This window comes from Populus nigra, chromosome 4 (assembly GCF_951802175.1).
Source record: "Populus nigra chromosome 4, ddPopNigr1.1, whole genome shotgun sequence".
Classification (NCBI taxonomy): Eukaryota; Viridiplantae; Streptophyta; class Magnoliopsida; order Malpighiales; family Salicaceae; genus Populus; species Populus nigra.
In genome coordinates, this window is record NC_084855.1 from 15,029,040 (window position 1) to 15,056,074 (window position 27,035).

At 32.5% G+C, this 27,035-nt stretch overlaps 2 protein-coding genes across 4 annotated transcripts; both read left to right on the plus strand.

Annotated features, from left to right (window-relative positions):
• Positions 1-8,838: 8,838 nt before the first annotated feature.
• LOC133692650 (shaggy-related protein kinase alpha-like) lies at positions 8,839-13,694 on the plus strand. 3 transcript variants are annotated; one of them, XR_009841968.1, is made up of 14 exons: positions 8,839-9,093; positions 10,296-10,487; positions 10,632-10,724; positions 10,814-10,873; positions 10,993-11,265; positions 11,409-11,483; positions 11,673-11,729; positions 11,822-11,962; positions 12,056-12,106; positions 12,338-12,433; positions 12,527-12,610; positions 13,090-13,192; positions 13,282-13,430; positions 13,544-13,694. XR_009841968.1 is itself a non-coding variant. In XM_062113744.1 (14 exons), exons 2-13 carry the CDS (start codon positions 10,374-10,376, stop codon positions 13,362-13,364), a joined length of 1,230 nt encoding a protein of 409 aa, XP_061969728.1. In that variant the 5' UTR covers positions 8,839-9,093; positions 10,296-10,373; the 3' UTR covers positions 13,365-13,381; positions 13,544-13,694. The 3 variants fall into 3 exon arrangements, 2 of the variants coding, with proteins under 2 accessions (XP_061969728.1, XP_061969727.1); XM_062113744.1 differs by having other exon boundaries at positions 13,282-13,381; XM_062113743.1 differs by having other exon boundaries at positions 13,282-13,694.
• A 2,118-nt stretch (positions 13,695-15,812) lies between these two features.
• Positions 15,813-18,355, plus strand: LOC133690611 (polygalacturonase At1g48100). The gene is made up of 6 exons (XM_062110838.1): positions 15,813-16,601; positions 16,708-16,875; positions 17,084-17,128; positions 17,219-17,426; positions 17,524-17,605; positions 17,721-18,355. Exons 1-6 carry the CDS (start codon positions 16,212-16,214, stop codon positions 18,220-18,222), a joined length of 1,395 nt encoding a protein of 464 aa, XP_061966822.1. The 5' UTR covers positions 15,813-16,211; the 3' UTR covers positions 18,223-18,355.
• The last annotated feature ends 8,680 nt before the right edge of the window (positions 18,356-27,035 follow it).

A 27,035-nucleotide genomic window follows, 5' to 3' on the forward strand; every position in this document is an offset into this window, starting at 1 on the left:
AAGATAAGTTGAAGCAACAAAAGGTGTTCGTGATATTGGTTTGCTCCTTTCAATGTCCATCAGGATGTGGTGTCTGTGTTGATAAAACACATGAATGCTTTTGCGAAGAAACTTCTGCAGAATCCACATTACCCACTGCTTGCTTGCACTTATTATGGAGGTTGCAATAATGATTAATTCTTGATCATGGAATACAGATTGAATGAACTGTTCACAATGCTATTTTTTCATCTTTTTATTTTATTTTAATTTGATATTTATTGTACGAAATTATAAGCTAATTTGTTGAGGGGAAGGAGGATTGAAAGACGAGAACCAAAGTAAAAAACCATGTAGAAAATGAGTGGCTTTAAAAGTTTGGAATTTTTTTTTATTGTAGTCTCTATACATTACAAATTATAGATATTGGGTCCTTTTAGTTTCAAAATTAAGGGGAAAATCAATTTTGATCTCAAACTTTATTTTATTTATTTTTTAACCCATGGTGTGAGAGAGGTGAGAGAAGGTCGCCTAAATCCAGTACTAGAGATAAAATTTATGTTGGCACTGATTTCAGCTGCCAAAACGATTGAAATTGGTGTTAATTTTTTTTTCTTACGAGGGGAGCTCACATTTGGAGTTTTCTTAACCTTGAAATTGCCAAGAAAAACAGATTTGATCTTGGTAAGATTTTTTATTTCGGGTTTTCAGATTTTTTTTTGGTTTTTTAAGGTCATGAATGATTTAATCAAGTTGCCTATGATGTTTTAAATGTGCTTTGGGTAAAACAATGAGTTGAAAATTTAATTTTTGGGTTGAAAAAACCATAAGCCCCATTACTAGGCAATACAGATTACCCGTCGTCTGACTCTTTTTTTTTTCTAAAAAAATTGGAGCAGACAACATGTTGTTTGCCTTAGATGCGAAAACAAAAAAGGACCTAGTCACATGAGCCCTAACACAATTGTTCACGTGAACAGTGGAGGAGCTACTATTTGCAAAGCACATAAATTGTGCTTTTGTTAAACCTGCGGCACAACCACAATTTATAGTGGGTCCTATCAAAATAAAATTATGTTTTTTGCTTAACCAAATAGCAATATATGTGGCTGCGGGTGAATCTCACCCGCAACCACAATACTAAACGACTACTTAATGTCTTTCACTTTTGAAAAATCATGGTTGCCTCTAACTAATAATGCTCCATTTAACTTTGCCTCCATCTCTATTTTGATGATTCTTTTTTCTTTTTAAACCTTATACTTTACTTTTACAATTATACCCTTAAATTATTTTTTATGGTGGATGGAAAGAATATGGGCAAATAGGCCAAAAGACATCAATTAAAAAAATATATTTTAACGAGACACTTACTTCATTGCCTACTCTGGGTGGGCACCTATATAACACCTAGTTAAATTAACTTGCCTTAGAGAAATAGAAGGTGTTGGGGTCTCTTTTCGCCTCGCCTCGCATAATGTGTCTAAACAAGCACCTCAACGCCTCTTGACAACACTAGTTGAAGGAACCTCATTCAAATTTTAGCCATCTATATCAAAACTTATTTAATTTTCACCAAAAAACTTTCCTCCATGATTTCATTTATAGCATTTTCTATAGCCTAAATGAAATGAAATCATCAATTGATATCCGAATAATATTTCCAAGCATAATTACCTTGCCAAATGCAGGATATGCAATTTGCAAAAGATGCCCTAACTTTCACTCCAATTGCAATTGCAATTTTTAGCCTAACAATTTCACCTAATCTCAAAGATCCAAAATTAGCAGCACCTTCCTTGACAAAGCCAAATCAAAGTATAGAATTTTAAGTCATAAAGGTTATGATTAAATATTATATAAGAGTTTAAGCTGTTAGACGGGGTTTTAAGATATAATTTATATTATTGTTTAGCACTGTTTTTCTTAAACAGTGATCAATAATATTGTACTTTCATTAAATTAATTGAAAAGATCGATATTTGAGAATATTAATAAAGTTTAGTAACTAGTTTTTTTGCCCAAGAAAGATAATGATTTAATTTTTGAAAAGAAATATTTTATTAGATGAATTTTTAAGTTCTAATTAATGCACTTTTTTATTTTTATAAAAACATATCTTTTTTTATTAGAAGCATGCTCTTTGAATAAAATACTAACAAAAATATTAAAATAAATATTTATAAAAATCTCAATATTTGAATGAAAAAGAAAAGAATATTTCTCTTCAATCAAAACTCCATTTAATTGTTCTTTTTTTTTTGTCTTGACAAAAATATATTTTTTTATAATAATTATTTCTTTTTAAATAGAAATTCATTATGATCTAAGAAGCACGACCCAATAAAAAATAGAAAATCATAATCCAATAATGTGTATGCAATAAAAAAAGAATAATTAATTTGGTAATCATGTAAAATATTTACAACAAAAAATAATAAAATAAATATTTTAATTTTAATTAATATTCATGAGCTTATTATTTTTTAATAAGATATGCATACTAGGTTGATATATAATAATTCACAAAGAAATTGTTAATACCATTATAAAAAATACAATCTTATTTAGAAACTATGATGATGAAACTGAATAACATTTTAAATATTATGTTAATAATTTTATTCAAAATTAAAAAAAAAGAAAAAAATTAAGAGTAATATAAAAAAAGCTAGATGCTAGGTGTAAGATGATAGAGCTGTAAGCTTTGCTGAAAAAAAACCTAAGCTTAAACATCTGATATTTAATTTCAATATATAGACCACATGTTGTCTGATTTTTTTTTAAAAAAAAAATTAAATGGATGATATGTTATCTACCTAGACAAACAACGTGTCATCACATAGTTCAATTTCCGAACATCTCATATGCCTAGAAAGTCGGGTTTTAGGTTCTTAGACCTATAAAACTCATTGTCAATATATTTTTTTAATCTAAAAGCATCTAAAAAACATTATAAAACTCATAAATTTATTATTAACCCAAAAACACTATAAATTCAGTCTAGAAACAAAATAATTGACCGATTAAAAAAACATTTTGAGCTTGGATCTATTTTTTACAACAAGATAAAAATTTTAAATTACCTACATAAAACTCTATTATCCAAAACAAATACATTAACATCAAAATTAATTTTTTTCATTGTCAAAATATAAACATTTGAATGATTTCTCTCTCCTCCCTTTTATTTGGCTACTTTCTTTTCATCTCGTAACATACAAAGCTTAAAATATAATCAAAATAAAATTTAGAATCTAAACATAAAATTCTCAAACCATAGTAATCAAAATAGCACAAAAATTTAAAACTCCACGGGGCTAAACAGTGGTTTTCCATTCTTTTTGAATAATAAAAAAAATGGCTTTTTTTTTTCAATTTTAATAATTGTTTTTTCAAATTAAATTTTTGTTCATAATACTGATGATTAATTCACACATCAACACGTACATAGAACTCGAGTTTGGCGGCGGAGTAAAAAAAATAGTTTTCCTTTATTCATTTCATAATTTGTAGTACTTATCATTATTCTCCTTGTATTAAATTATATTAGAATATGTTTGGTAATATAATAGTAGATATTTTTTATATAATTTTTTTATATTAAAATGTATGTAAATAATATTTTTTTATTTTTTAAAAATTATTTTTAATATTAGCATATCAAAACAATCGAAAATATATAAATTATATTAAATTTTAACTAAAAAAATATTAAAATTTTTAAAAATATAATTTGCATCACATTCAGCTGGATCATAACTCTTCTTTAGGGCTACAACGACTGCGAGGCAAATACAACTTTAATTAACAAAATACAAAAAGATTTTGCTAAATTACTGTAGCAACATTTATAAAATATCATTTATTATAATAGTGTTGTTTTCTTGTTCTTTCTCTCCGACTTAACTCTTTTATAACTCAATTTTTTATTTTTATTTAGTTTTTTTTATCATTTAATCTTAAATTATTTTGTGAAGATTTTTTTTTGTTGAGTTATATATCGGTCTTATAAGTTTAGTGTTTTTTTTTTCTAATTTCAACTTTTAACATTAAATATGTTAGAAGTGGGGCTTCATAATTTTCTTTGATTTATTTTCTATGAATTTATCTTGATCTTATAACCCAGGTTGTGAGTTTAACAAATTAAACCGGGTTGACTTTGATTGTTTTTTTGGATTGTTTTTTCTAATTGATTTTTTTAATTTTATCGTTAAATATTGAGTTGGTTTGGAAATTAGGCTTCATAATTATTTTTTAATTTGCTTTTTATGTGATTATCTTGTTCTCATAACTCGAGTCATGAGTTTGACAAGTTAACTCTATTCATTTTTAGGTTTTTTTACTTGAATTTCATAATTGTTTTATTTGCTTTTTACGGGAGTAATTCGATCTTATGACCCGGGTCATATGTTTGGTAAATTGACCTAGGCGTGACCCAGGTTGGCTCGGTTTATTTTTTTGTTCTTTTTTAATTGAATATTTTCCTTTTCAATTTCACCGTCCAACCAATTTTCTTTTTCTTTTTCATTTTCTTTTCTCAATTTTATCTTTTAATATTAGATTGTTTAAGAATTGAGTTTTGTATTTTTTTAAATTTGTTTTCAGTGGAGTTATCTTGGTCCTATGAAGTTAATTTTTTTTTTTGATTTCAACCTTCGACATTTGATATGTTATAAGTGAAGCTTTGTAGTTTTTTTTTCTTCAAATTATTCCAGTTTCATGATTAAGGTTATAGGTTTAACAAATTAGTATGAATTGACTTGAGTTATTTTTTTAATTGATTTTTTTATTTCATTCTTCAACATTAAGTTTGTTGAAAATTGAGCTTCATGATTTTTTTGATTTAATTTCTATGGGGTTATCATGATCTCAGGACACGAATTGTAAGTTTATCATGTTAACCCGAGTTGACCAGATTAGGTTTTTTTATCATTTTTTAAATTTTATCCTTCAAAATTAGGTTGATTAAGAATTGACTTTTATAATTTATTTTGATTTGTTTTTTTATAGGATTATCATGGTTTCATGATCCGGATCAAAGATTTATCAAGTTAAACTGTATCGATCTAATATATTGTTATTATAATATATTTTTAAAAAATATTATCTAATATATCACTCTATTGATATTTTTTTAGAAAAATCCTTTACATTATATTCATATTTTGAGTTTAAGATTAATTTTTTTTATTATTTATTTTTACATCAGGAAAAATTGAATGTAACGGTGAATTATCTAGTTTCAAATAAGAATTTTTCAGTTAATCAACTATATCAAATAAGAATATTTCTCTTCAATAAAAATTCCATTTAATTGTTCAGTTTTTTTTTGTCTTGAAAAAAATATTTTTTTTTATAATAATTATTTCTTTTTAAATAGAAATTCATTATGATCTAAAAAGCACGACCCAATAAAAAATAGAAAATCATAATCCAATAATGTGTACGCAATAAAAAAAGAATAATTAATTTGGTAAAATCATATAAAATATTTACAACAAAAAATAATAAAATAAATATTTTAATTTTAATTAACATTCATGAGCATATTATTTTTTGTAAGATTTGCATATTAGGTTAATATATAATAATTCACAAAGTAATTAATTGTTAATGCCATTATAAGAAATACAATCTTATTTAAAAACTATGATGAAACTGAATAACATTTTAAATATCATGTTAATAATTTTATTCAAAATTAAAAAAAGAGAAAAAAATTAAGAGTAATATAAAAAAAGGCTAGATGCTAGTTGTAAGATGATTGGGCTGTAAGCTTCGCTGAAAAAACCCCTAGGCTTGCATATCTGATCTTTGATTTCAATAAATAGACCACATATTGTTCAATTATTTTTTTTTAAATTAAATGGATGATATGTTGTTTACCTAGACAAATAACACGTCATCACATAGTTCAATTTCTGAACATCTCATATGCTTAGAAAGTCAGGTTTTGGATTCTTAAACCTATAAAACTCATTATCAATATTTTGTTTTTATCTAAAAGCATCTGAAAACATCATAAAACTCATAAATTTATTATTAACTCAAAAACACTATAAATTAGGTCTATAAACAAAATAATTAACTGATTAAAAAAAACTTCTTTAGCTTGGATTTATTTTTTGCAACAAGATAAAAATTTCAAATTACCTACATAAAACTCTATTATCCAAGACAAACACATTAACATCAAAATCATTTTTTTTTATTGTCTAAATATAAACACTTGAATGATTTCTCTCTCCTCCCTTTTATTTGGCTACTTTCTTTCCATCTCATAACATACAAGGCTTAAAATACAATTAAAATAAAATTTAGGATCTAAACATAAAATTCTAGTAATCAAAATAAAACAAAAATTTAAAACTCTTGCACCTAGGGGCTAAACAGTGGTTTTTCATTCTTTTTGAATAATAAAAAAAATTGCTGTTTTTTTTTAATTTTAATAATTGTTTTTTTCAATTTTTTTCCAGCAACAAATTAAATTTTTGTTCATAATATTGATGATTAATTCACACATCAACACTTACATAGAACTGGAGTTTGGCGGCGGAGTAAAAAAAAAAATGTTTTCCTTAATTCATTTCATAATTTGTAATACTTATCATTATTCTCCTTGTATTAAATTACACTAAACAACTTACTTTTCAAACAGCTAGTTCATAACTCTTCTTCAGGGGTACAACGACTGCAGGCAAATACAACTTTAGTTAACAAAATACTAAAAGATTTTACTAAATTACTGTAGCTACATCTATAAAATATTATTTATTATAATAGTGTTGTTTTCTTGTTCTTTTTCTCCTACTTAACTCTTTAATAACTCAATTTTTTATTTTTATTTAGTTTTTTTTTATCATTCAATCTTAAATTATTTTGTGAAGATTTGTTTTTTGTTGGGTTATATATCAATCTTATAAGTTAGAAGGGGGCTTCATAGGTTTTTTTTAATTGGGCTTCATAATTTTTTTATTTGCTTTTCACGGGAATAATTCGATCTTATGATCTAGGTCACATGTTTGGTAGGTTGGCCTTGGCGTGACTCACGTTGGCTCAGTTTATTTTTTTTGTTCTTTTTTAATTGAATATTTTCCTTTTCAATTTCACCTTCCAACCAATTTTCTTTTTTTTTTTATTTTTCTTTCAATTTTATCTTTTAATAGTAGATTGTTTAAGAATTGAGTTTTGTATTTTTTGAATTTGTTTTCAGTGGAGTTATCTTGAGTCCTATGAATTTAATTTTTTTTTTCTATTTCAACCTTTGACATTTAATATGTTAGAAGTGGAGCTTTGTAGTTTTTTTGTTGAAATTATCTCAGTTTCATGATTAAGGTTATAGGTTTAACAAGTTAACATGAGTTGACTTGAGTTGTTTTTTTAATTCATTTTTTTATTTCATTCTTCAACATTAAGTTCGTTGAAAATTGAGTTTCATGATTTTTTTGATTTAATTTCTATGGGGTTATCATGATTTCATGACACGAGTTGCAAGTTTATCATTTAACCCGAGTTGACTAGATTATGTTTTTTTTGTTATTTTTAAAATTTTATCGTTCAAAATTAGATTGATTAGGAATTGACTTTTATAGTTTATTTTAATTTATTTTTTATAGGGTTATCATGATTTCATGATCCGGATCAGAAATTTGTCAAGTTAATCTGTATCGATTCAATATATTATTGTTACAATACTTAAAAAAATATCATTTAATATATTACTATATTGATATTTTAAAAAATATCATCGTACATTATATTCATATTCATATTTGGAGTTTAAGATTAATTTTTTTTATTATTTATTTTTACATTAAGAAAAATTGAATGTAACGGTGAATTATCTAGTTTCCATCCTATTCCTTTGGATATTTCCACCGCAGGGGCATCAGATCTTTGGAGGAGCTTGTCTAAAATTAGGATCTTATGGCAAAACATTCATTGGACCCCAGGGAATGGCCTTCTTGTCCGTTTTGGCTGGAGCCATGGGTTCCAGGTGAGGGTGCGCTAATGTCTCATGCTCACAGAATTATCAATGAGGATTTCTTACAGCAGCGGGGGCAATTTCTTTAAGCTTAATCTTCAGGACTGGACGTGTTTTAGTCTTCGGATTCTAAGGGCTGTTAAGGACAGTGCAGTATTAGTTTGGTGTTTGCTGCTGCTGGTACTTATGGTATTGGAGAAATAAAAGCTTGTTTGAAGCTAGCTTTTCCTTTCCAAATAATCCCATGCATTGCATTCTTGCTTATTCCATAAAAGTGGTGAATAGTGCTGCTACTGCTGTTACCGCTTCTAATCCAGCTGCTGTCCGCCATGAACAAGTCATTGGTTGGGCGATCCAAAAGCTGGGTTAAGTTGAACACTGATGGGCCTTTAATAAGAGCTTGGTTACTGCCACTGCGGGAAGCCTCATCACATTGGTGTTCGTTCAGTGTTATGAGCTGAGCTTTGGGGTATTTTGTTAGGATTTGAGATAGACTGGAATGAAGGATACAGGAAGGCTTTGGTGGAGCCTGATTCTGCTGTCGGTGCTCATCTTTTAACTTCTTCGACATCTTTACAGGGTGATTATAGGCAGCTGTCTTCTTTTTCAACGCCCATGGCTGGTCTTATCACGGAGCTAATAGAATTGCAGATTGACCTGCTAATCATGCGTTTGGAGTTGTTACTCCAAGGTTTTGTAAGCCTTGGTTTCTACAGCTTTTCTCTCCTTTTAATAATAATAATAATAATAATAATTTAAAAAAAAAACAGAGAGGAGACAGGGAAAGTGGAAGAGTGGGGTCCAGGCCAGTGTTGAACGGTCAAAAAGAAGGAAAGTGAAAAATACAAGAACAACACACATATTTATGGCTTCTTTCTCTATCTGTGCTGAACAAAATAGAGTAGTACTTGGTAAAAACTTTCCAAAATCCAAACCAAAGAAAGCTACATCAAACTCCCTTGTCCTGACCCTTTCTCTGTCTTCCCCCCCTTCTTCTTCTCTCTCTCTAGAACTATAATCGATTCTTTAAGGCATTTTGCTTGTTGAAATCCGGTCATGAATTCGCCTCTCCCTGCAATACCCTCCCTTCATCCCCTCAATTTCTTGACCTGATCTGCAAAGTCTAGGTAAGTTCCTCTTTTTTCTCTTTGCTCATTTTTATTTTTGATGGATTTCTTACAAGCTGGTTCTTTTTTTGAAGTTGAGTCCTTTTGTTTTTAGTTTCTGGATCAGGCTATTTACATTGTAATGCTTTGATCTGTGTGTGCATCAGGAAGGATCTTTACTTTTATTTCTTTTACTACTTAGTAGTTTATGCTGTTTTATCCTTTTCCTCTTGTGGTAATTACACAGAATTTGTGAGTCTTGTGGATCTTCATTATCCTCTCATTTAATTTTGCTTGGCCTCTCTCTACTCTAAATGTGTTTTAGTGAGTGGCTTTTCAAAAACAAACTTACATTTTTTATTAAAAAAACTTACTAGCATTTTTGTTTAAGAGGAAAGAAATTAAAACTTAATAAATCCCATCTCAAGCAAACTTCCGTTTTGGCTGCTCTGACAAAAACCCATCTCAGTTAAACTTATTTTGCTATCTCTTATGCCTTCTGTTGGCAGGGGTTAGCAGAGAGAGGCGAGAAAAACCTGCCTAAACTAACGATGTGGTTTAGCCACGCCAAACGTGTTTGAGATTAATGATTTGTGTGTATGGTGAAAGAAATTAAACACCTTTCACCTTTCCTTGTCCTTTTCAGTGTCAGAATACCGCATGAATTTTAGTGTTTGACTGTTTACTTGAGTGCTGATAGGAGCTTGGCTTGCAACTTTGTGTCCAATGGAGTTTGGCTATTAATTTCTATTTTAAGTTGATTAATTTAACCTTCGACAGTATCTATTATCCCAAGTCTAATTGATCTTCAAATCTATCTATTTAGGGTCTGTAAGAAGCAGATGATTTGCTTGCAAAATTATTTTGTTACTACAAAATAATCTTTTGACATTTTGTTTTTCATAGTCAGAGTACTTTCTCAACATGAATTTTTTTTAATTAACTCTTTGAGATCGTACTAAGGTCTTAATAACGACGCATTGCATGAATTTAAGTAGAATGCACTTCGACATGCTGTAATGCTGGCACTTTGCATGGATGGCTCCTTATGCATTTTTTTTTTGTTGTTCTTCCATGTGAAGACTGTTGTTGTGTGAAAACTATCTTTTATCAGCTTGCAAACTGTATTTAATATCAAAGGGTAACTCATTCCGCTTATGCATTGATGATGTACCCTGTTTCTTTTACATGAAACAACTAACCTTGATTAGTCTTTTACACAGGCGAGTTACTGAATTTTTATAGTGCTAGCAAGGTGAATTTGTAAGAGGATCTTCTTGAGTACTTTCTTTTTTGAGCAAATGGCTTCTGTAAGTGTTGTCCCTGCCTCTGGATTGCGAGATACACTTGGAAACACAACCGGTGTTGATAAGTTGCCTGAAGAGATGAATGACATGAAAATTAGTGATGACAAGGTATGCTAGCTGCCATCTTCTCCAACTTGCTATTATCCATTTCCTCCAACTTGCTATTATCATCATTTTCATTACCCATCACGTGTGTTGATTGCTTGGTTTCAATATTATTTACTTGGAAGGAAAATGTCTAATGTTGGACAGGAAATGGAAGCAGCTGTGGTTGATGGTAATGGAACCGAGACAGGTCATATAATCGTCACGACTATTGGTGGCAAAAATGGCCAGCCAAAGCAGGTTATTATCTTTAAATTCTAGCCTCTTGGTCAAATAAATTCTGGTGTTTTCATTTTGTGATGATATAATTTAATCCCTGATGAATGCAGACAATAAGCTATATGGCTGAGCGTGTTGTTGGGCATGGATCTTTTGGACTAGTATTCCAGGTAAGTTGTTATCTAGATATAATATTGATTTTATTTTTTTAGCTGTATGATTCTCATACTGTTTGGACGAGGCACTAAATTTTCTTTTCTTTCTTTTTCTCTGTGGCATTGGTATTCAGGCGAAATGTTTAGAGACTGGTGAAACTGTTGCTATTAAAAAGGTTCTGCAAGATAAAAGGTACAAGAACCGGGAGCTGCAAACCATGCGTCTGCTAGACCACCCTAATGTAGTGTCTTTGAAACACTGTTTCTTCTCAACAACTGAAAAAGATGAACTCTATCTTAACCTGGTACTTGAGTATGTCCCTGAGACCATCCATCGTGTAATCAAACACTACTATAAGATGAGTCAAAGGATGCCTTTGATATATGTCAAACTTTACTTTTATCAGGTATGAGTTGTATATGTGCTTTCTTTCCTATTAGAAGCGTGTTTGTTGTACACTAGATATAGGTTATATGACAAGTGGTTTAACAAGTGGAGTTTATTAGCTTATGGCTCTTATTTGATCCTTTTTTTCTTACTCATGAACAGATTTGTAGAGCTCTTGCTTACATTCACAATAGTATTGGAGTGTGCCATAGAGACATCAAGCCTCAAAATTTATTGGTACGTTGGCAAGGGTGCTTGGTTTTTCTTTTACTTGGAGTAGCACTTGCAATGTGGACCATTTGTGCAGCAAACTACTAAATGTGCTTTTAAGATGGCATTGTAGTATTCTTGTAATATGCCGATCCTATTTCGATGTTTGTATTATTACTTTCTCTATTGTGAATCTCCTTTTATTATTTGTAATAGGTGAACCCACATACGCACCAAGTGAAACTATGTGACTTTGGAAGTGCAAAAGTTTTGGTATGGATTTTTCTATGCTGGAATTATTATCATTCTTTGAGTTATGATATGTATATAAGGTGTATTATTCTAATTCTGATTACTTTTGACAGGTTAAAGGCGAACCAAACATATCTTACATATGTTCTAGGTACTATCGAGCACCTGAACTTATTTTTGGTGCCACTGAGTACACCACTGCCATTGACATCTGGTCTGCGGGATGTGTTCTGGCTGAATTACTGCTTGGACAGGTAGGTGGCTTTGTTTTTTACAAGTTTGTTTAGCTGTTTTTTTTTTTGGGGTTAGTAAATTATACAAGTAACAAATATTTTTATTGGTGACAGCCTCTCTTTCCGGGTGAGAGCGGAGTAGACCAGCTGGTTGAAATTATAAAGGTAATAATTGTTTCTGATACTTAAAAAAGTGCTAGATTGGTCTGTATAAGAAAAATCCATTTTCAGTTTGTCTCCCATCCAGCACAATTGGTCAAGAGGTGAAGTTTTAATTATAATGAACTTAGAGGGAGCATTGCTTGTTATGTTGCTGAGATTTGAAATTTCTAGATTTCTTTAACTGCCTGTGCTGTAAGTTCTTTTTCCCTTACAATTTATGTGATTCTCATGCAGGTTTTGGGTACCCCAACAAGGGAGGAAATTAAGTGCATGAATCCTAATTACACAGAGTTCAAATTTCCTCAAATTAAAGCTCACCCATGGCACAAGGTACCGGAAAATATTGCTTCTGCCTTGTCTCTACAAAATAAGCTCGTACAAATGACATGAATTTTTCACTTATTTGCCTCCTGTGATTGCTAGATATTCCACAAGCGCATGCCTCCTGAAGCTGTGGACCTTGTCTCAAGACTATTACAGTACTCTCCAAACCTCCGAAGCACAGCTGTGAGTATAAAATTCCAGCTAGATCAAATGAAAAATTATTCTTTGAATGGCTTTTTCTTCCCTCAATACTTACTCTGTTGTATTTTTCTGATTGTAAATGTGTTGTGACCTTGTACAAAGATACCTCCAGGTTCATAACTGTGACTCTTTGTATTTTCTTTCTTGAAGTCATTCCAGGCACATAATGCATCTTTTTGTCATTGACTCAGCTGTACCATTTAAGACATGAAACAGTTCTCAGGAATCCCCGCTTCAGATGTGCTGCTTTTCTGCAGAATATTAGGGAAATAGGGAACCCCAATTAGGCATTCACCTTCTTGACTTGTAGTTGAGCTTTCTATTGTATGTGCGGTGTAGCATCGATTGAATGAACGAGTTCTTTAGGTTTTAGCTGTAAGCTTTTGTTTTGTGGCTGCCTTTTTTTAGTGACAATGCTTTTGGTTTGTTTATTTATTCTTATAATTTATTTTGTAATGCAGCTGGAGGCTTTGATCCACCCCTTCTTTGATGAGCTGCGTGATCCTAATGCCCGTTTACCTAATGGACGCATCCTTCCACCACTGTTCAACTTTAAGCCTCATGGTATGACCTGTTCTCAATATTTCATTCATTAATTCCTTCGAAGTTCCTGTTTATGATTTTAATTGATTTCTCTCTACTCTACGTGTCAGAGCTGAAAGGAGTGCCAGTTGAGATGCTTGTCAAGCTGATCCCAGAGCATGCAAGAAAGCAGTGTGCCTTCCTTGGGTTGTGATGCTGTCCTCTCTGGCGGTATGCTCCTTGCAGAAAATGGTGCTCCACTGTAGAGAAGTAGCTAGTGGTCTGTTTAATGTGGAACCATATGCAAGCTGTGTTATTTGTTATGCATCCCCAGTTCATTTATTCCATTTTTATAATTATTTTGAAGTTTATGTTCATCTTCTATCTGTGTAGAGAGCAGGTAAAGAAGGCTCTGCGTAGCATGTTATTAAGACCTCCTGGCATTACTGACCCTTAATCTTTAAGTGAAAGACAAGTTGCAACTTGTGTAATTTTCTTGGCTACAATTCGATCCCGAGGATTACATTGGAAGAAGGTTTATGTTTCCTCTGTTTTTTTTTTTTTTTTGTGTATTTTAGCTGCAAAACAGATTAAGCAACCCATCATTCTCAGCTTGATCTATCCTCGCACGATTAATGGATGTCAAATAGACCAACGGGGCTTGTCCGTACATGATTTATTCAATGAAATGTAATAGAAAGGGTTAAGAATGGATGACGTTTTTATTTGAGAAAGTGAATCAAATGAATGCTCTGTATATGGGGTTGAAAATATTAGACTTCATTAGTCGGCATGTTAGGCGGCGGATTTGTTGGGTACCGAATTTCAAAAGCGAGCAGCGTCAATGGCTTACTTTTGTTCCTAACTACAGCGCTTTTAGACATGCGTGGACTGGAAGTAATGATGGAACCGCCATGGCATATTCTGCTCATAAAGAATAATGGGACATCAATATGGATTTTGCCTCCTCTCAATGTCAGGCTTAGTGATCTGAGAAATGATTAATAAGCCCACAACATAGCAGTGGAGATGGATTTTTTTTTCAATAAATAATCTACAATCTCGAGTCTGAGAGTCATTCCTTTCCTCCTTGAGCCTTCAGCAAGCTTGAGCAATGGTGCAGACTTTGGTCTTCTTCATATGAATCAGGAATCCAGGCATTACGATTTTCAAAGAGGACAAGGTGGTTCAACGACTTGTAAATTGAAACGTTCTGGATTCTGTTGCACAAGACATTCTGTTTATTGAAAACTCTGCCAAGTACAGATTCCGAATTCGGAAGGTATGGTGGCAACACTGAATAAGATATAATGGATTTATTTTAACAAATGGTTGTTTTGATTTAAGCATGCTTCGTCACACCACTTTAAGAGTTTGTAAAATGAAAAATATACTACAGAAGACAGAATCCATGCTGCATGTAGTATCAAGATGACAGGAACCTTAGTGAAATGCTGAACAAGGTGATCCATACCAATCTTCGCGTTAAGCATTTGATCTTTAAATCACTGGAAATGGACGTGTCAATCATTATGACTTTGAATTAGTGTGCTGTTCTGCTTTGATTAACTTGCAGAATATGTTACGTCATTGGATTACTAAAATCATATTACTAGCAGAAATGCTTCTAAAAACTGTTCATGGCTACAGATAACAAGCACTGAACCCCTCAAGTGGGCATCATTGGATATATATCACCGAAAGGGGCGATGAGAGAAACCATGATCAGACATGTTTGCATTGATTTGGTCGGTTATAAGATAAGCTTCAACAAGCCTTACCAGAGCTCCAAGTGAAGTTTCCACTACAAGGAAAGATAACTTAATTTTAGGCAGACATTCACCCTCCAGTTCCTAAAGCGGACCACTTCCAGAAAGTGGATGTTTGCCTTTCTGTATCTTTCGAATCATACATGAGCGTAGTAACTGCAAAACAAGGGGTTGAAGTGACAGTGAGTTGATTAAGCTATTTCAATCAAAACCTGATGGTTACCAATATTTGTCCTTTCACCCTTCAATTTCATTGCTTTGATGACAGGCTATTTTTCCCACAGAGATAAAAGTTTATTTCTGTGGAGATGCTGCAATATGCTGTAAAAAGACCTTTGATAACTAACATGCATTTTCCATGTTTCAATACATAAGTAGTAGAACATAAGTGTTGGGCTAAACATTTCCTTGATCACTAATAATCATATTCAAAATACCATATGCATATACAGCTCAAGAGCCATGGAAATGATTCAGTTTAATCTGTTTTCCCTCAAGCCAGGGTTTTGCCATCATCATGGGAAACCACATGGAAATTATCTGCATCCATAAGTGCATGTGTCTATGATCAACTGTGTTGAACTGCACATAGGCTCCAAACCAGATGTGTTTTCAGATAGAGCTTCATTTGCTACACTGCTTAATTTAAACAATGCTGAAATCTAGGAAGAGATTTCACTAATTTCAGTGCCAGTCACAAAATCAATTTCGATCCTCTCATACAGGTATGGTGTCAAACTTACACCTATTATAAAACGTGATATCGCTGAAATAACCAAGCTGGGGACCGATGAAAGTGAGAGTTATGGGAGGAACACGGGGGCTTATCGACTCTTGCTATTACTTTTACCTTTTTCCCGAACAGTCATCTGCAGACTCCACATTCTCAAAGAAAAAAAGAATAGCCAAAGCCTATAAGGAACTCGGTCGGTTCCCGCCACCAAAGCCATTAAAATAAGTGGTAAGGTGCAAGTGTTTTTCAAAGCCACCTCCACTAACCACTCTTATTATAAATATGGAAACAGGCCTTTCTGCCTCTGTATACTTTCCAAAGCCAAACTTGGTCTTTGTCAAGTTGCTCTAGTGCTCGCAGTGGTCACTTGAACAAGCATCTTGCTTGTTTCAACTTCAAATATTAATTGTCAGGTAGTCTTTTGATCTAGTTTCTGATAATTCGTAGTGCAAAAGCAATTCAAACAGTTTTTGTTTTTTGAGGTCCGGCAAGTGGAAAGACTCTAGAAGAGTTCTCTTTTGTTTCCACCATTTAAGACTTCTACCAAGTTGAGCTTAACATGGAGCATTCTCGTCTCTCTTTACTAGAATTTGGCATTTCTTTCATTTGCTTCTTCCTTTGCACCCAAGCTAGGTGGCATAACCATACAAAACACCACAAACACAATAATAATCACAGATCATCCACAATTTCCGAACCTCCCACTCCTCCACCTGAGCCCGCTGATCCTTCAGATGGGAGTGGCTATAACTCTAGTGGAGTTTTTGATGTACGAAATTTTGGGGCTATAGGTGATGGTATAATAGATGATACGGACGCGTTCAAGATGGCATGGGATGCGGCCTGCAACCAAGTTGATCCTGCTGTCATCCTTGTTCCTTGTGGTTTTGATTTCATGATCCAATCTACAATTTTCTCTGGTCCTTGCAAAAATGGTCTAGTGTTTCAGGTAATATTATTTGCCAGTCATGTCAGGTTGTTCTTTGTGCCTTTTAAGGTTTGAAAAGACTTACTACTTCTGGTAATTGCTTGGTTATATTCTGTTCATTGAGAAGGTTGATGGGACTCTTATGCCACCTGATGGACCTGATTCTTGGCCACAGAAGAACAGCAGACGTCAATGGCTAGTATTCTACAGAATAAATGAAATGTCACTTCAAGGAGGTGGTGTAATATATGGCAGAGGAGAGAAATGGTGGGATCTTCCTTGTAAACCCCACAAGGTACTGCTGAAACAATTCTTCCAACCTGAAAAACTTGGGTTGGCTTTGTGTTAGTGATTCATGTCAGGAATAAATGGAGCTCATTAATTTTGTAAATATATGATAAAAAACTAGCATCACTCACAAGCCATTTCTTGAAAAACTCTTTACAGCCTGAAAAAAATTTGGGTCGACTTCGTGTTACTGATTCTTTACGTTTATGGCACAGGGAATAAATGGAACAACAATGCCTGGACCTTGTGATAGTCCAACTGTAAGTCATCTACACTTGAACCTTTTATTTTCACGCCCAATTCAAAATATTCTTGAATTCTTTCAGTAAAACCTAACATTTGAAATGCAGGCCATAAGGTTCTTCATGAGCTCAAACCTAACTATCCATGGACTTAAAATCAAGAATAGCCCGCAGTTCAACCTCAGATTTGACAACTGCAAGAATGTTCATGTAGAATCAATTCACATTACCGCTCCTGCCTTAAGTCCCAACACTGATGGAATTCACATAGAGAACACCAATGGTGTTGGGATATATAATTCAGTGATCTCTAACGGTTAGTCAGAACATATAAATCTTTCTCATTTCCATTAACAGCTTCCCTCAAAAGCTCACTAACATCAAACGGTTGTTCAATATTCACCTGTTCATAGGCGATGATTGTGTATCAATAGGGTCAGGTTGTTTTGATGTGGACATAGAGAACATCACATGTGGACCGAGTCATGGAATCAGGTATGCACAGAATGTTATATATAAGGCTCTAATCTTGGAATTTGGTCTGTCACATTTTCATGGACTTGTAGGCTAATCTTTTTGCAAATTTCCCCTTTGATCGTATTAAAACCAGCATTGGGAGTCTAGGAAATCACAATTCACGAGCCTGTGTTTCCAATATCACAGTCAGGGACTCGGTGATTAGAGTCTCGGATAATGGAGTTAGGATCAAGACATGGCAAGGTGGATCGGGAGCAGTATCAGGAATAACTTTCAGTAATATTCACATGGACAACGTCAGGAATCCGATTATAATTGACCAATTCTACTGCCTCACCAAGAGGTGCGCCAACCAAACATCTGCCGTTTCAGTATCAGAAATTCTCTATGAAAACATAAAGGGAACTTACAATATTCGAAGCCCACCAATGCATTTTGCGTGCAGTGACTCACTCCCATGTACCAACATAACACTCTCAGATGTTGAGCTTCTTCCTGCTGAAGGATATACAGTAATGGATCCATATTGTTGGAATGCATATGGAGATTCACAAACCCTAACCATTCCTCCAGTTTCTTGCTTGATGGAGGGCATTCCCGGATCAATCTTGAATAATGACATGCATTACTGTTGACTCAACTGCTAGCTAGAGCCTTTTCGAATCTTTTCTCCATCCAATCCCATCTCAAGAGCTAATGGCTTTATTTTATATATAAAAAAATCCCTTCTGAAGAGTCCGGCAATTTCAAACTTTTTTTTTTCATTATCCAAACATCCATATTTGTATATATAACATGTTTAGTGCAATGAATGCATTCAGCATATCTCTTTTACCTTAACTGATGGGGATTTATTGGTTGTGATTCAAATGATCACAGAATGCATGTAAACAGGCAAACCGCAGAACAAGTACATTCACTACCAGAAAATTGATAAATATAAATGGAAATATCAAGGGAATATTTCCGTCAGTAAATTTCCGAGGGATTTTACCGACGGAAATATTCCCTCGGTATATACCGAGGAAATTACCGTGGGAAAAAAAATTAAAACAAAGCAAAAAAAATGATGACGAGTCATTTTTACCAACGGAATTACCGATGGAATAAATTTGTTGGTAAACTGTGAACACTGTTCATCATGTCAATTACAAAGAGAATCACCGACGGAATTTTCCATTGGTATTTTTCAGAGAGCTCCAGAATTGTTCACTTTCCACTTGCACTGTTAATTGTTGTTCTTTACGGACAAAATCACCGATGGATTGAAAAGTCGTCGGTGTTATTTGGCGGTTTTTTGAAAAAATTCAATTAATTTAAAATTTTCATTTAAATATTACAGACGGAATCACCGACGGATTGAAAAATCGTTGGTAATTTTTTGGTGGTTTCTGAAAATTTTTTATGAAATTGAAAATTTAAATTAAATATTACCGATGGAATTATCAACGGAATAATTAAAAAATATTAATAATTAATTATCCGTCGGTAAATCCGTCGGTAAAGCGTCCCAATAAAAAGCTTGAATGCTCTTATTTAACAAGAGACAGACCCGTTCCTTATTGTTATTATTATTATTATTATTCTTGTTCTTCTACTTCTTCTTTTTCTTCACTATATGTAAAAAACATCATTAAGGTATGTCTTTTTCTTCTTCTTCACTATATGTAAAAAACATCATTTCTTATATATTTCTTTCTCTTCTTTTCTCTCCTCATCTCCTTCCTTTTCCTCCATGCTTGGGTATGTCTTCTTCTTCTTTCTTCTTTTATCCTCTTAGTTTTTTTTATTTTATTAATATGCTTAATAAAAATTTTTCTCTCTCCTTAGCTTCACTTGCAACTACATTAAGGTAAGATTTTTCTTTTTTCTTCTTTTTTCATGATTTTTTTCACTATATTTGTTTTTTATTTTATTTTTAATTGTTTTTGTTCTTAATAATTTTATAAATGTTGTTGTGAGATTTTTTTTCATATGAGATCAATTTTTAGTAGATTTATTTTTAGGATTTTTAAATTTTTAGCAATTGCAACTTTATTTTTTTCATATGAATTTTTTTAGTTGAATTTATTTTTTTATTTTATTTATTTGTTGCAAATTTTTTTGAGTTGATTTTCTTATTCTTTTTTCCAAGCATTTTGAGTATATATTATACTGTGTTAATTTATGTTAATTTAATTATTTTATAATTTTATAAAATTATTTTTTTTAAATGTTTTTCAATAATTACCGAAGGAATTACCAACGAAAATTCCATCTGTAATTCCGTCGGTAATAAAAAAATTATTACCGAGGAAAATACTGACGAAATAAAGCGAATAAATTTATTTTTTTATTACCAACGAATTTACCGACAGAAAAAAAATTACCGACGAAAGATTCACCGACGGAGCATTTCCATCGGTAATTAATTTATCGACAGAATATGTGTCTTACGCCGACGGAAAAATTCCTTTGGTAAAACTGTTAAATCTTGTAGTGATTAAAGAATCATCGATATAAACAGAAGTCACATTAAAATCGGCAATAAAAGAGTTTATTTGTTGCAAGAAAGAAAGAAAAGAGTTTCTAAACACTCTCATCAGAAATCACAAATTAACGTCACAAAAGTATCCAATAAGGCCTAACAATTAATGTGTAAGAGCATACTAATACTAATAGGGTTGAGAGAGGAAAGCGAAATTCATTGAAAAATGATGAAAGAAAAAAAAGGTTCTTGGTACATTGTCATGATTTTGACAACTAAATTGACTAAGTTTAGTATTAAAGGATTTTATTTGATGATAGAAGTTTGATAATGGTGTTTTTTTATTTTCATCTTGTATGAAAACATAGATCGGTCTCAAGAAAGAATTTTTCTCGATTTGATTTTGTATTTTTGAATTGTTTTTGGGTTTTTTTTTTTGCTTGATAAATTGGTTTTGGGTGTAAGGGTGCTATTAAATGTTTTAACGTGAAAATCGACTTAAAGATAATTTTTACATGAAAAAAAATTCTCTTGATTTTCCGGCCACCATAATAATAGCTAAATTATAGGTAGTAAATAATGTGTCATTTGCCACAACAAGCAATGCGTCATTTGATTTTTTTTCTTCAAAAAAATCAATGTCGCAAAACTTTAAAAAATTAAGTTTGGAAACTTAATTTGAGCTTAATTGAGAAGATTATAATTTTAGAGGATAAAATTTAATTTTTCCAAACTTAATTAAGTGAAATCAAGGATGAAATTGCAAGAAAATCAAAGTTTATGGTCAATTAAGGGTCAAATTAAAGAAATTAGAAACCAATAACCAACTTGTAAAACATGCGAAACACTAGGGATTGAAATCAGGGGTCAAATTAAAAAAAATTAAAAGTTAAATGATCAATTGAGGACCAATTTGCATAAATTAGAAACCAATAACTAAAATAGAAAAGATGTTGAACTTCGGGTTCAATGTTTTAGTTTGACTAAGGTGAAATTGCGTAAAATTGAAAGTTATAAGGTAATTACAAGTGCAATGAAAAGAAGTCAAGAAATCAGGGATTAATTTGACTTTTGATCAAATCTCAATTTTAGAACCTTAAATGACCAAAGGTTATCAAAACGACTTCATTTCATTTAAATAAAATGATGCATTTTAACCAAAATGATGCCGTTTTGATAAGTCCAAATATTAAAAAATAAAAACAAATTTAGACAACTTGTTGTCTGGTAATATAGATCTTTTTCCTCCTTAAAAGCATCGAGAAAGCTGGTTTTGTTGCCATCTTTCAAGTTTAAAATCACCCTCATCTCTTCCTTGAACAAAATAATAAATGTACCTCCTCACACCTTGAATGTTGTACTCCTACCTAGACAAAATATAAGTTTTTTTATAGCCTTGAAAGTGCTACTACAAAAAACCCAAAACCCATGCCCCAACCAACTAGGCTGGCTAGTATACCCCTTTCGTCGACTCTACAACACTACAAAGCCTAAACCGTAGCCTTAATGGATGGATATGATTGATTCTTCTACATCAATGGGAGAGAATGGTCCAACATCCTAAAAAAGGATCCCTATGACCTTTTAAAAATGGAGGCAAAAGACCATAAAAAAAGGGAAAAAAGGAGGGGAGAATAAAAGGAACCAAAAGAGAGGTTACCTTTTGAACCATAAATCCTCACCATTGTTACCAAACTCTCTACTTACTCTCAGACACACAACTACATGACCACACTCACCATCACTCAAGGAAAGAAACCAAGGAGGCAACATCTTTAGATAAGGTAAGTTTTCAACTTTGATAAGGGGATGTAGTTTAATGAGCACACCCCTTCCCTTTCCATTTTGTTTTCATTATTATCTTCTGCATTGAGTGTCCTTTATGCCTTTTCTTAAAGCTTTTTGTTAGTTTAAATGCAATGGATGTTTGCTTTTTATGTTTAACCATGTCATGTTTTAGTATGCATATGTGTGTTTAAAGTAAGTGACTAGTTGCGTAAAAGAAAAGGTATTAACACTCCTAGTACGCCCTACTTAAGGTAAGTTGCTTGGTGTTTGGTTTGCCTTATAATTGCTATGGTGTTGGTGTTCTCTTAATTAGTTTTCCTAGGATAGGTTTGTTATGATGGATGGATTTGTGTTCAAAGTTTAAAAGCAAGAACCCTTAGCCAATATGGATCATACATTTAGATATGTCTACAAGGTGCCAAGGAGAACCAATACAGATCTTTTAAAATCTGTGTTTGATTCAAACTAAATTTATTAAGATGGAAATCCAAGGAGATTCCATGTGCTTTAAAGGCTCATTTTTCCTTTAGTATTTCAAGAGTTTGCGACTCGTAAATCGCAAGGAGGAAGGATAAAAATTTAGAAATCTAAGGAAATTCAAGGCGTTTTAAAAGCTTATTTTTACCTTAGTGTTTCATACTCTCACAGCTCGTAAACTACGGAGTCAAAAATTAAAATATCCTTAATTATAATCAAGGCTTCTTTCAAGGAAGTGTGATGACTTATTATTCCTAAAACATTATTTTGGATATTTACCACTTAGGGTTTCTTTATCCAAATATTAACAATGAATAATAACAAGTTATTACCAATAATATTTTGGATATTCATTCATTTAGGATTTCCTTATCCAAACATTAACGTGAATAATAGATGAATTCCCCCTAAAATAAGATTTTTTGTATTATTTAGAATATTGGCCAATACCCTTTGGAGTTTTACAAACATGTTGTAAAATCCTGAAATGCATGAAAATAATTTTTTTGTTGTGTTTAAGAAATCCATGCGAAAATACATTTTTGAAACTTCCAATATTTTTTTTATAACAAAACGTTCAAAATATGTTAGGGTATTGGCCGTATGCATGCAAACATAAACATATATATATATATATATATATATATATATATATATATATATATATATATATATATATATATATATATATATATATATATTTGTCACATTGCGTCGAAAACCGGGTATTCTAAATACGAGATTTGTATTTTTACAATATAAAAATACAAAAAAAATCACAAAATAAATACAAAAAAAAACAATAACGATATTACTCCTTTTTTTAGGGAGCTGGGTCCAGCGCAACCCATGTGGCTGGGCTGAACCCAGCAGGCCTAGCCGGGTCACTAGCCCAAACCAGTGACCCGGCTGGGTACAAAAGCATGCGTAAGTTTCCTCATGCATGCCTTGGCTGATCACTGTTCAAGTGAATTAAATTTCACTTGAACAGTAACACATGCAACTAAGAAATGCATGCAGAAACTGAATGAATAACAGACCTGGAGAAAAACGAAGGAGCTGCAGCGATGTTGAAGACGTGTTGGCTGGTCTGTCCATGTTCGTCTGTTCCATCCTTTTTCCCTTTGTTCTCTGTTTGCGTCCGTCTCCTGTGTTTAGCTTTGTGTCTTCGTCCCTTTCTCTTTACTAGTTTTAGCTTCGGTTTTCTCTTCTTTTCTGCAGATCTTGTTGCAGGGAATGGAGCAGAGATCGAAAGGCAGTCCCTTCTTGTTTTGGCTTTTGATAATCTTAAGAAAACCTAATCTTTTCCATTTGTTTTCTCTACTTTCTACTCTCCACCTCCTTCCTTTCTGTTTTCCCTTTTCCTTTCTTTCACAGTGATGAAAGGATCAAAGAAATAACCCCTATGTTCCCCTGTTATCTGCACCATCCTTTCCTCGCACTGTCTCTTCCTTTTTTTCGTTTTTCTGCTCTCTCCCTTTCTTGCTCCTTTTTCTCCTTTCCCCTCATTTTCCTCCCAGCAGAGGAGGCTTATATAGCCTAATCACAGCTCTTATTAGGAAACAAATATTAAATTAATTCTAGGATGTAACCCCGGGTGATCAAATAAAGCAAAAATAGGAAACTAAAATATTTTGATTCTGATTCTGTGATCATAAGTGATTTCTTTCCAGTCATTAGAGGATGGTGCGACTCCTTTTTTTTCCCCTTCCATAGCTGGGACCATGAGGCACCAGCTATTTCCTTTGAATTGAGGAAAAAAAAAACATGGTCTGTAGCTCTCCAATCAAGCGAGAGAAACATGGAAACCAAACAGGAAATTACAGATAAAAGGAAGAAAACAACCAAGATAGCTGTGCAGAGAAAAAGGAAAGAATTGCAGACGGGGAGGCACTATTCTCATAATGCAAATGGACAGTGTCATATTAACTATATTTTCATGAAGGGGTTGTGTGGTTTGTGTCAAAACAAAAGGTAGTACGACATCGTAAAAATGAGAGCAAACATGATCAACTATCTTATTTTCCTTTTCTGATCTAATCCCCGTTCTTTAATTTCTTCATCCGGCAAAATTTATTCTAATTTTATCTTCAATCAACTCTTTTATTTTAGCACCTTTTCCATTTAGTTCTTGGTAAAAAAAAGGGGCTTCAAATTGGTTTGCAATTGGTTTTCAAACTTTAAGCATCTTGCAATTGTGTCCTTGCAAACTCGGGCAAAAATCCTTCTCACGACAGGATTCTCTGCTTTCACACTAGAAATTCAAATGGGAATATCTTAAGCTTCTGATATCTAAATCAAACGATTCAAAAGCCTAAATTTAACTACGTATTCAGGACTACAAATTTGATGAAGGATTTGAAGTGAGATAAAATCATTTTAAAGAACAGAAACTGGCTACAAGTTGGTTAGTCAAAAAGAGTCTCCTGATCTGATTCAGAAACTGACAAACACCGAGCATCCCGATATGATTGAAAGTATGACCTAAGAACAATCAATAAAATTTATGACAGAAATAGGGTCTTTAGTGCAAAACGTGGGTTAGGATCCTTCTCACGGCCGAATTCTTTACTTTCTTATTAGATATTCATATGGGAGTATCCTGAGCTTCTGATATCAAAATAAGGAGATTCAAAAACCTAAATTCATCTATACAGGTCTACACCTTTCATGAAGGGTTTAAAGTGAGATAAATTCTTTTTGAAGAACAGAATTGCAACCAAACTCGGCTGGAAACCTTTTTGCGACAAGATTCTCTACTTTCACGCTAGATTTCAAAAGGAAATATCTTAAGCTTCTGTTATCAAAACCAGACGATTCAAAAACCCAAATTCATCTACACTTGTAGAACTACAACTTTCATGAGGGATCCAAAATGAGATAAATTCTTTTTGAAGAGCAGAATGTAGCCGCAACCTGGTTGGTCAAGAGGATTCTTGATCTGATTTGGAAACTGCCAATGTCAAGCATCCCAAATCAGACTGAGGCACTGACCTAAGGACTGTGAATAACAAGTTTATGATAGAAACAGATTCTTTAGTGCAAAACTCGGGTCAGAATCCTTTTCACGGCAGAAATCTCTACTTTCTCATTAGATATTCTCATGGGAATATCTTGAGCTTCTGATATCAAAATCAGGAGATTGAAAAACCTAAATTCATCTACACATACAAGTCTACAACTTTCATGAAGGGTTAAAAATGAGATAAATTTATTTTGAAGAACAAAATCTGGCTGCTATCTGGTTAGTCAAAAAGGGTTTCCTGATCTGACAATGCCGAGCGTCCAAATCTGACTGAGAGTCTGCTATAAGAATAGTGAGCCCTAGGACCCAATAAACATATAAGTCAATTCTTCAACATGTCATGAGTGACAGAATATAGCTAGAATGATCAAATATCATATGAAACCAAGTCAGAATCAGAGCCTAAATTGGAATAAAAAATTGCAACAGAAGAAGAATCAATTGTTTTAGTGCAAATTCTAAGGGATTTATCCAACCTTAAGAACAAGATAAAGAAGGAACGATTTTGGCATTAAGAAGACTCCTAGTCAATCTAAGAAACCTGATGATTTTGGCAACAAAGAGAAAGGATAAAGAGGGCAGAAAACAGCCTAAACAGGGTTCAAAAAATATTTCTTTCTTCTCTGCTTTTATCAATCTTCCTGCAAATATGAGCTAAACTCCTACACTTGGTTCAAAAGAGGTATACACCGTCTCCAGCATATGGGGTCCAAAATTGAGTAACAACATAAGTGTTGTTCAAGATTTAGTTTGGATGTTTAGTTTTGTCTCTGAGGTGATAAATATTATGTTGATATACATTTTTAGCTTGTTTTGATTGTTCAAGGTAGTGAATGAAGTCTTTATAGCAATACATGTTGAAGGTTTGGTTGTTGTTTGTTTTTGATGTTCTGAGACCATTATTAGTGGTTAGTTGAGTTTGTTTAAGCCAAATAAATGTTTGTTTATGGTTAACAATGTGAAAAAAACCCTATGAAATAGTGTTGGAATATGTTTTTGGCCTTCTATAGGATATATGATATGTTTGTTGTTCTGCCTTTGATTCCGTAATTCTTATTATTTTAATAGTTAAAATAAGTTGTTTTCACTATGCTTAAGCTTTGGTTGCTAAGGTTAGTACATTCTCTAGGCTCTTAGTGCATTTTTTTTTCCGGTCTGGTTGCATATTTGTCATATTGAGTTTTTTGGGTTTCTGTATTTTTTTGGGTAATGTTATTAGGAAGAACATTGCCTTAACTACATGATTTGGACTAATTTTGATCAATTTCTTAGCACTAACCACTTTGCATGACCTCGTCAGCCAGTAATCTAGGTTTTTTTTTTTTTTGCCTTAATAACATGTTGTTCATGATTTTAACCTTAAAGTTTTGGTTTTAAACTAAAACCATCATTGGTCAAGTCATGATGTCTTAATGATAATCGAAGTGAATAAGTGCTAGATTATTAACCCTTGCATGATCTATAATATCTTTGTGCCCTTGGTTTTGCTATATCTGGTCGATGATGAGAGTTGCATTTTCTGGGTTCACGAAGAACATTCATCGTGCTCTTCATTTTTTGTGTGTGTGTTGATATGTTTTTGTCAAGAAATTTTATGTCTTTCGTGTCTTTTTTTATTTGAATATGTTTTTGGATATTTACTTTGTTTTGGTTTGTTTTGGGTTAAACTAAAGTTTTAGGTTTGGTTCATG

Coding starts and splice junctions, on each gene's coding strand:
- LOC133692650 (XM_062113743.1), top strand. CDS start 10,374: ATGGCTTCTGTAAGTGTTGTCCCTGCCTCTGGATTGCGAGATACACTT. Junction 10,488..10,631: donor TGAAAATTAGTGATGACAAG/GTATGCTAGCTG, acceptor AATGTTGGACAG/GAAATGGAAGCAGCTGTGGT. Junction 10,874..10,992: donor CTTTTGGACTAGTATTCCAG/GTAAGTTGTTAT, acceptor ATTGGTATTCAG/GCGAAATGTTTAGAGACTGG.
- LOC133690611 (XM_062110838.1), top strand. CDS start 16,212: ATGGAGCATTCTCGTCTCTCTTTACTAGAATTTGGCATTTCTTTCATT. Junction 16,602..16,707: donor AAAATGGTCTAGTGTTTCAG/GTAATATTATTT, acceptor TTCATTGAGAAG/GTTGATGGGACTCTTATGCC. Junction 17,606..17,720: donor GGACCGAGTCATGGAATCAG/GTATGCACAGAA, acceptor TATTAAAACCAG/CATTGGGAGTCTAGGAAATC.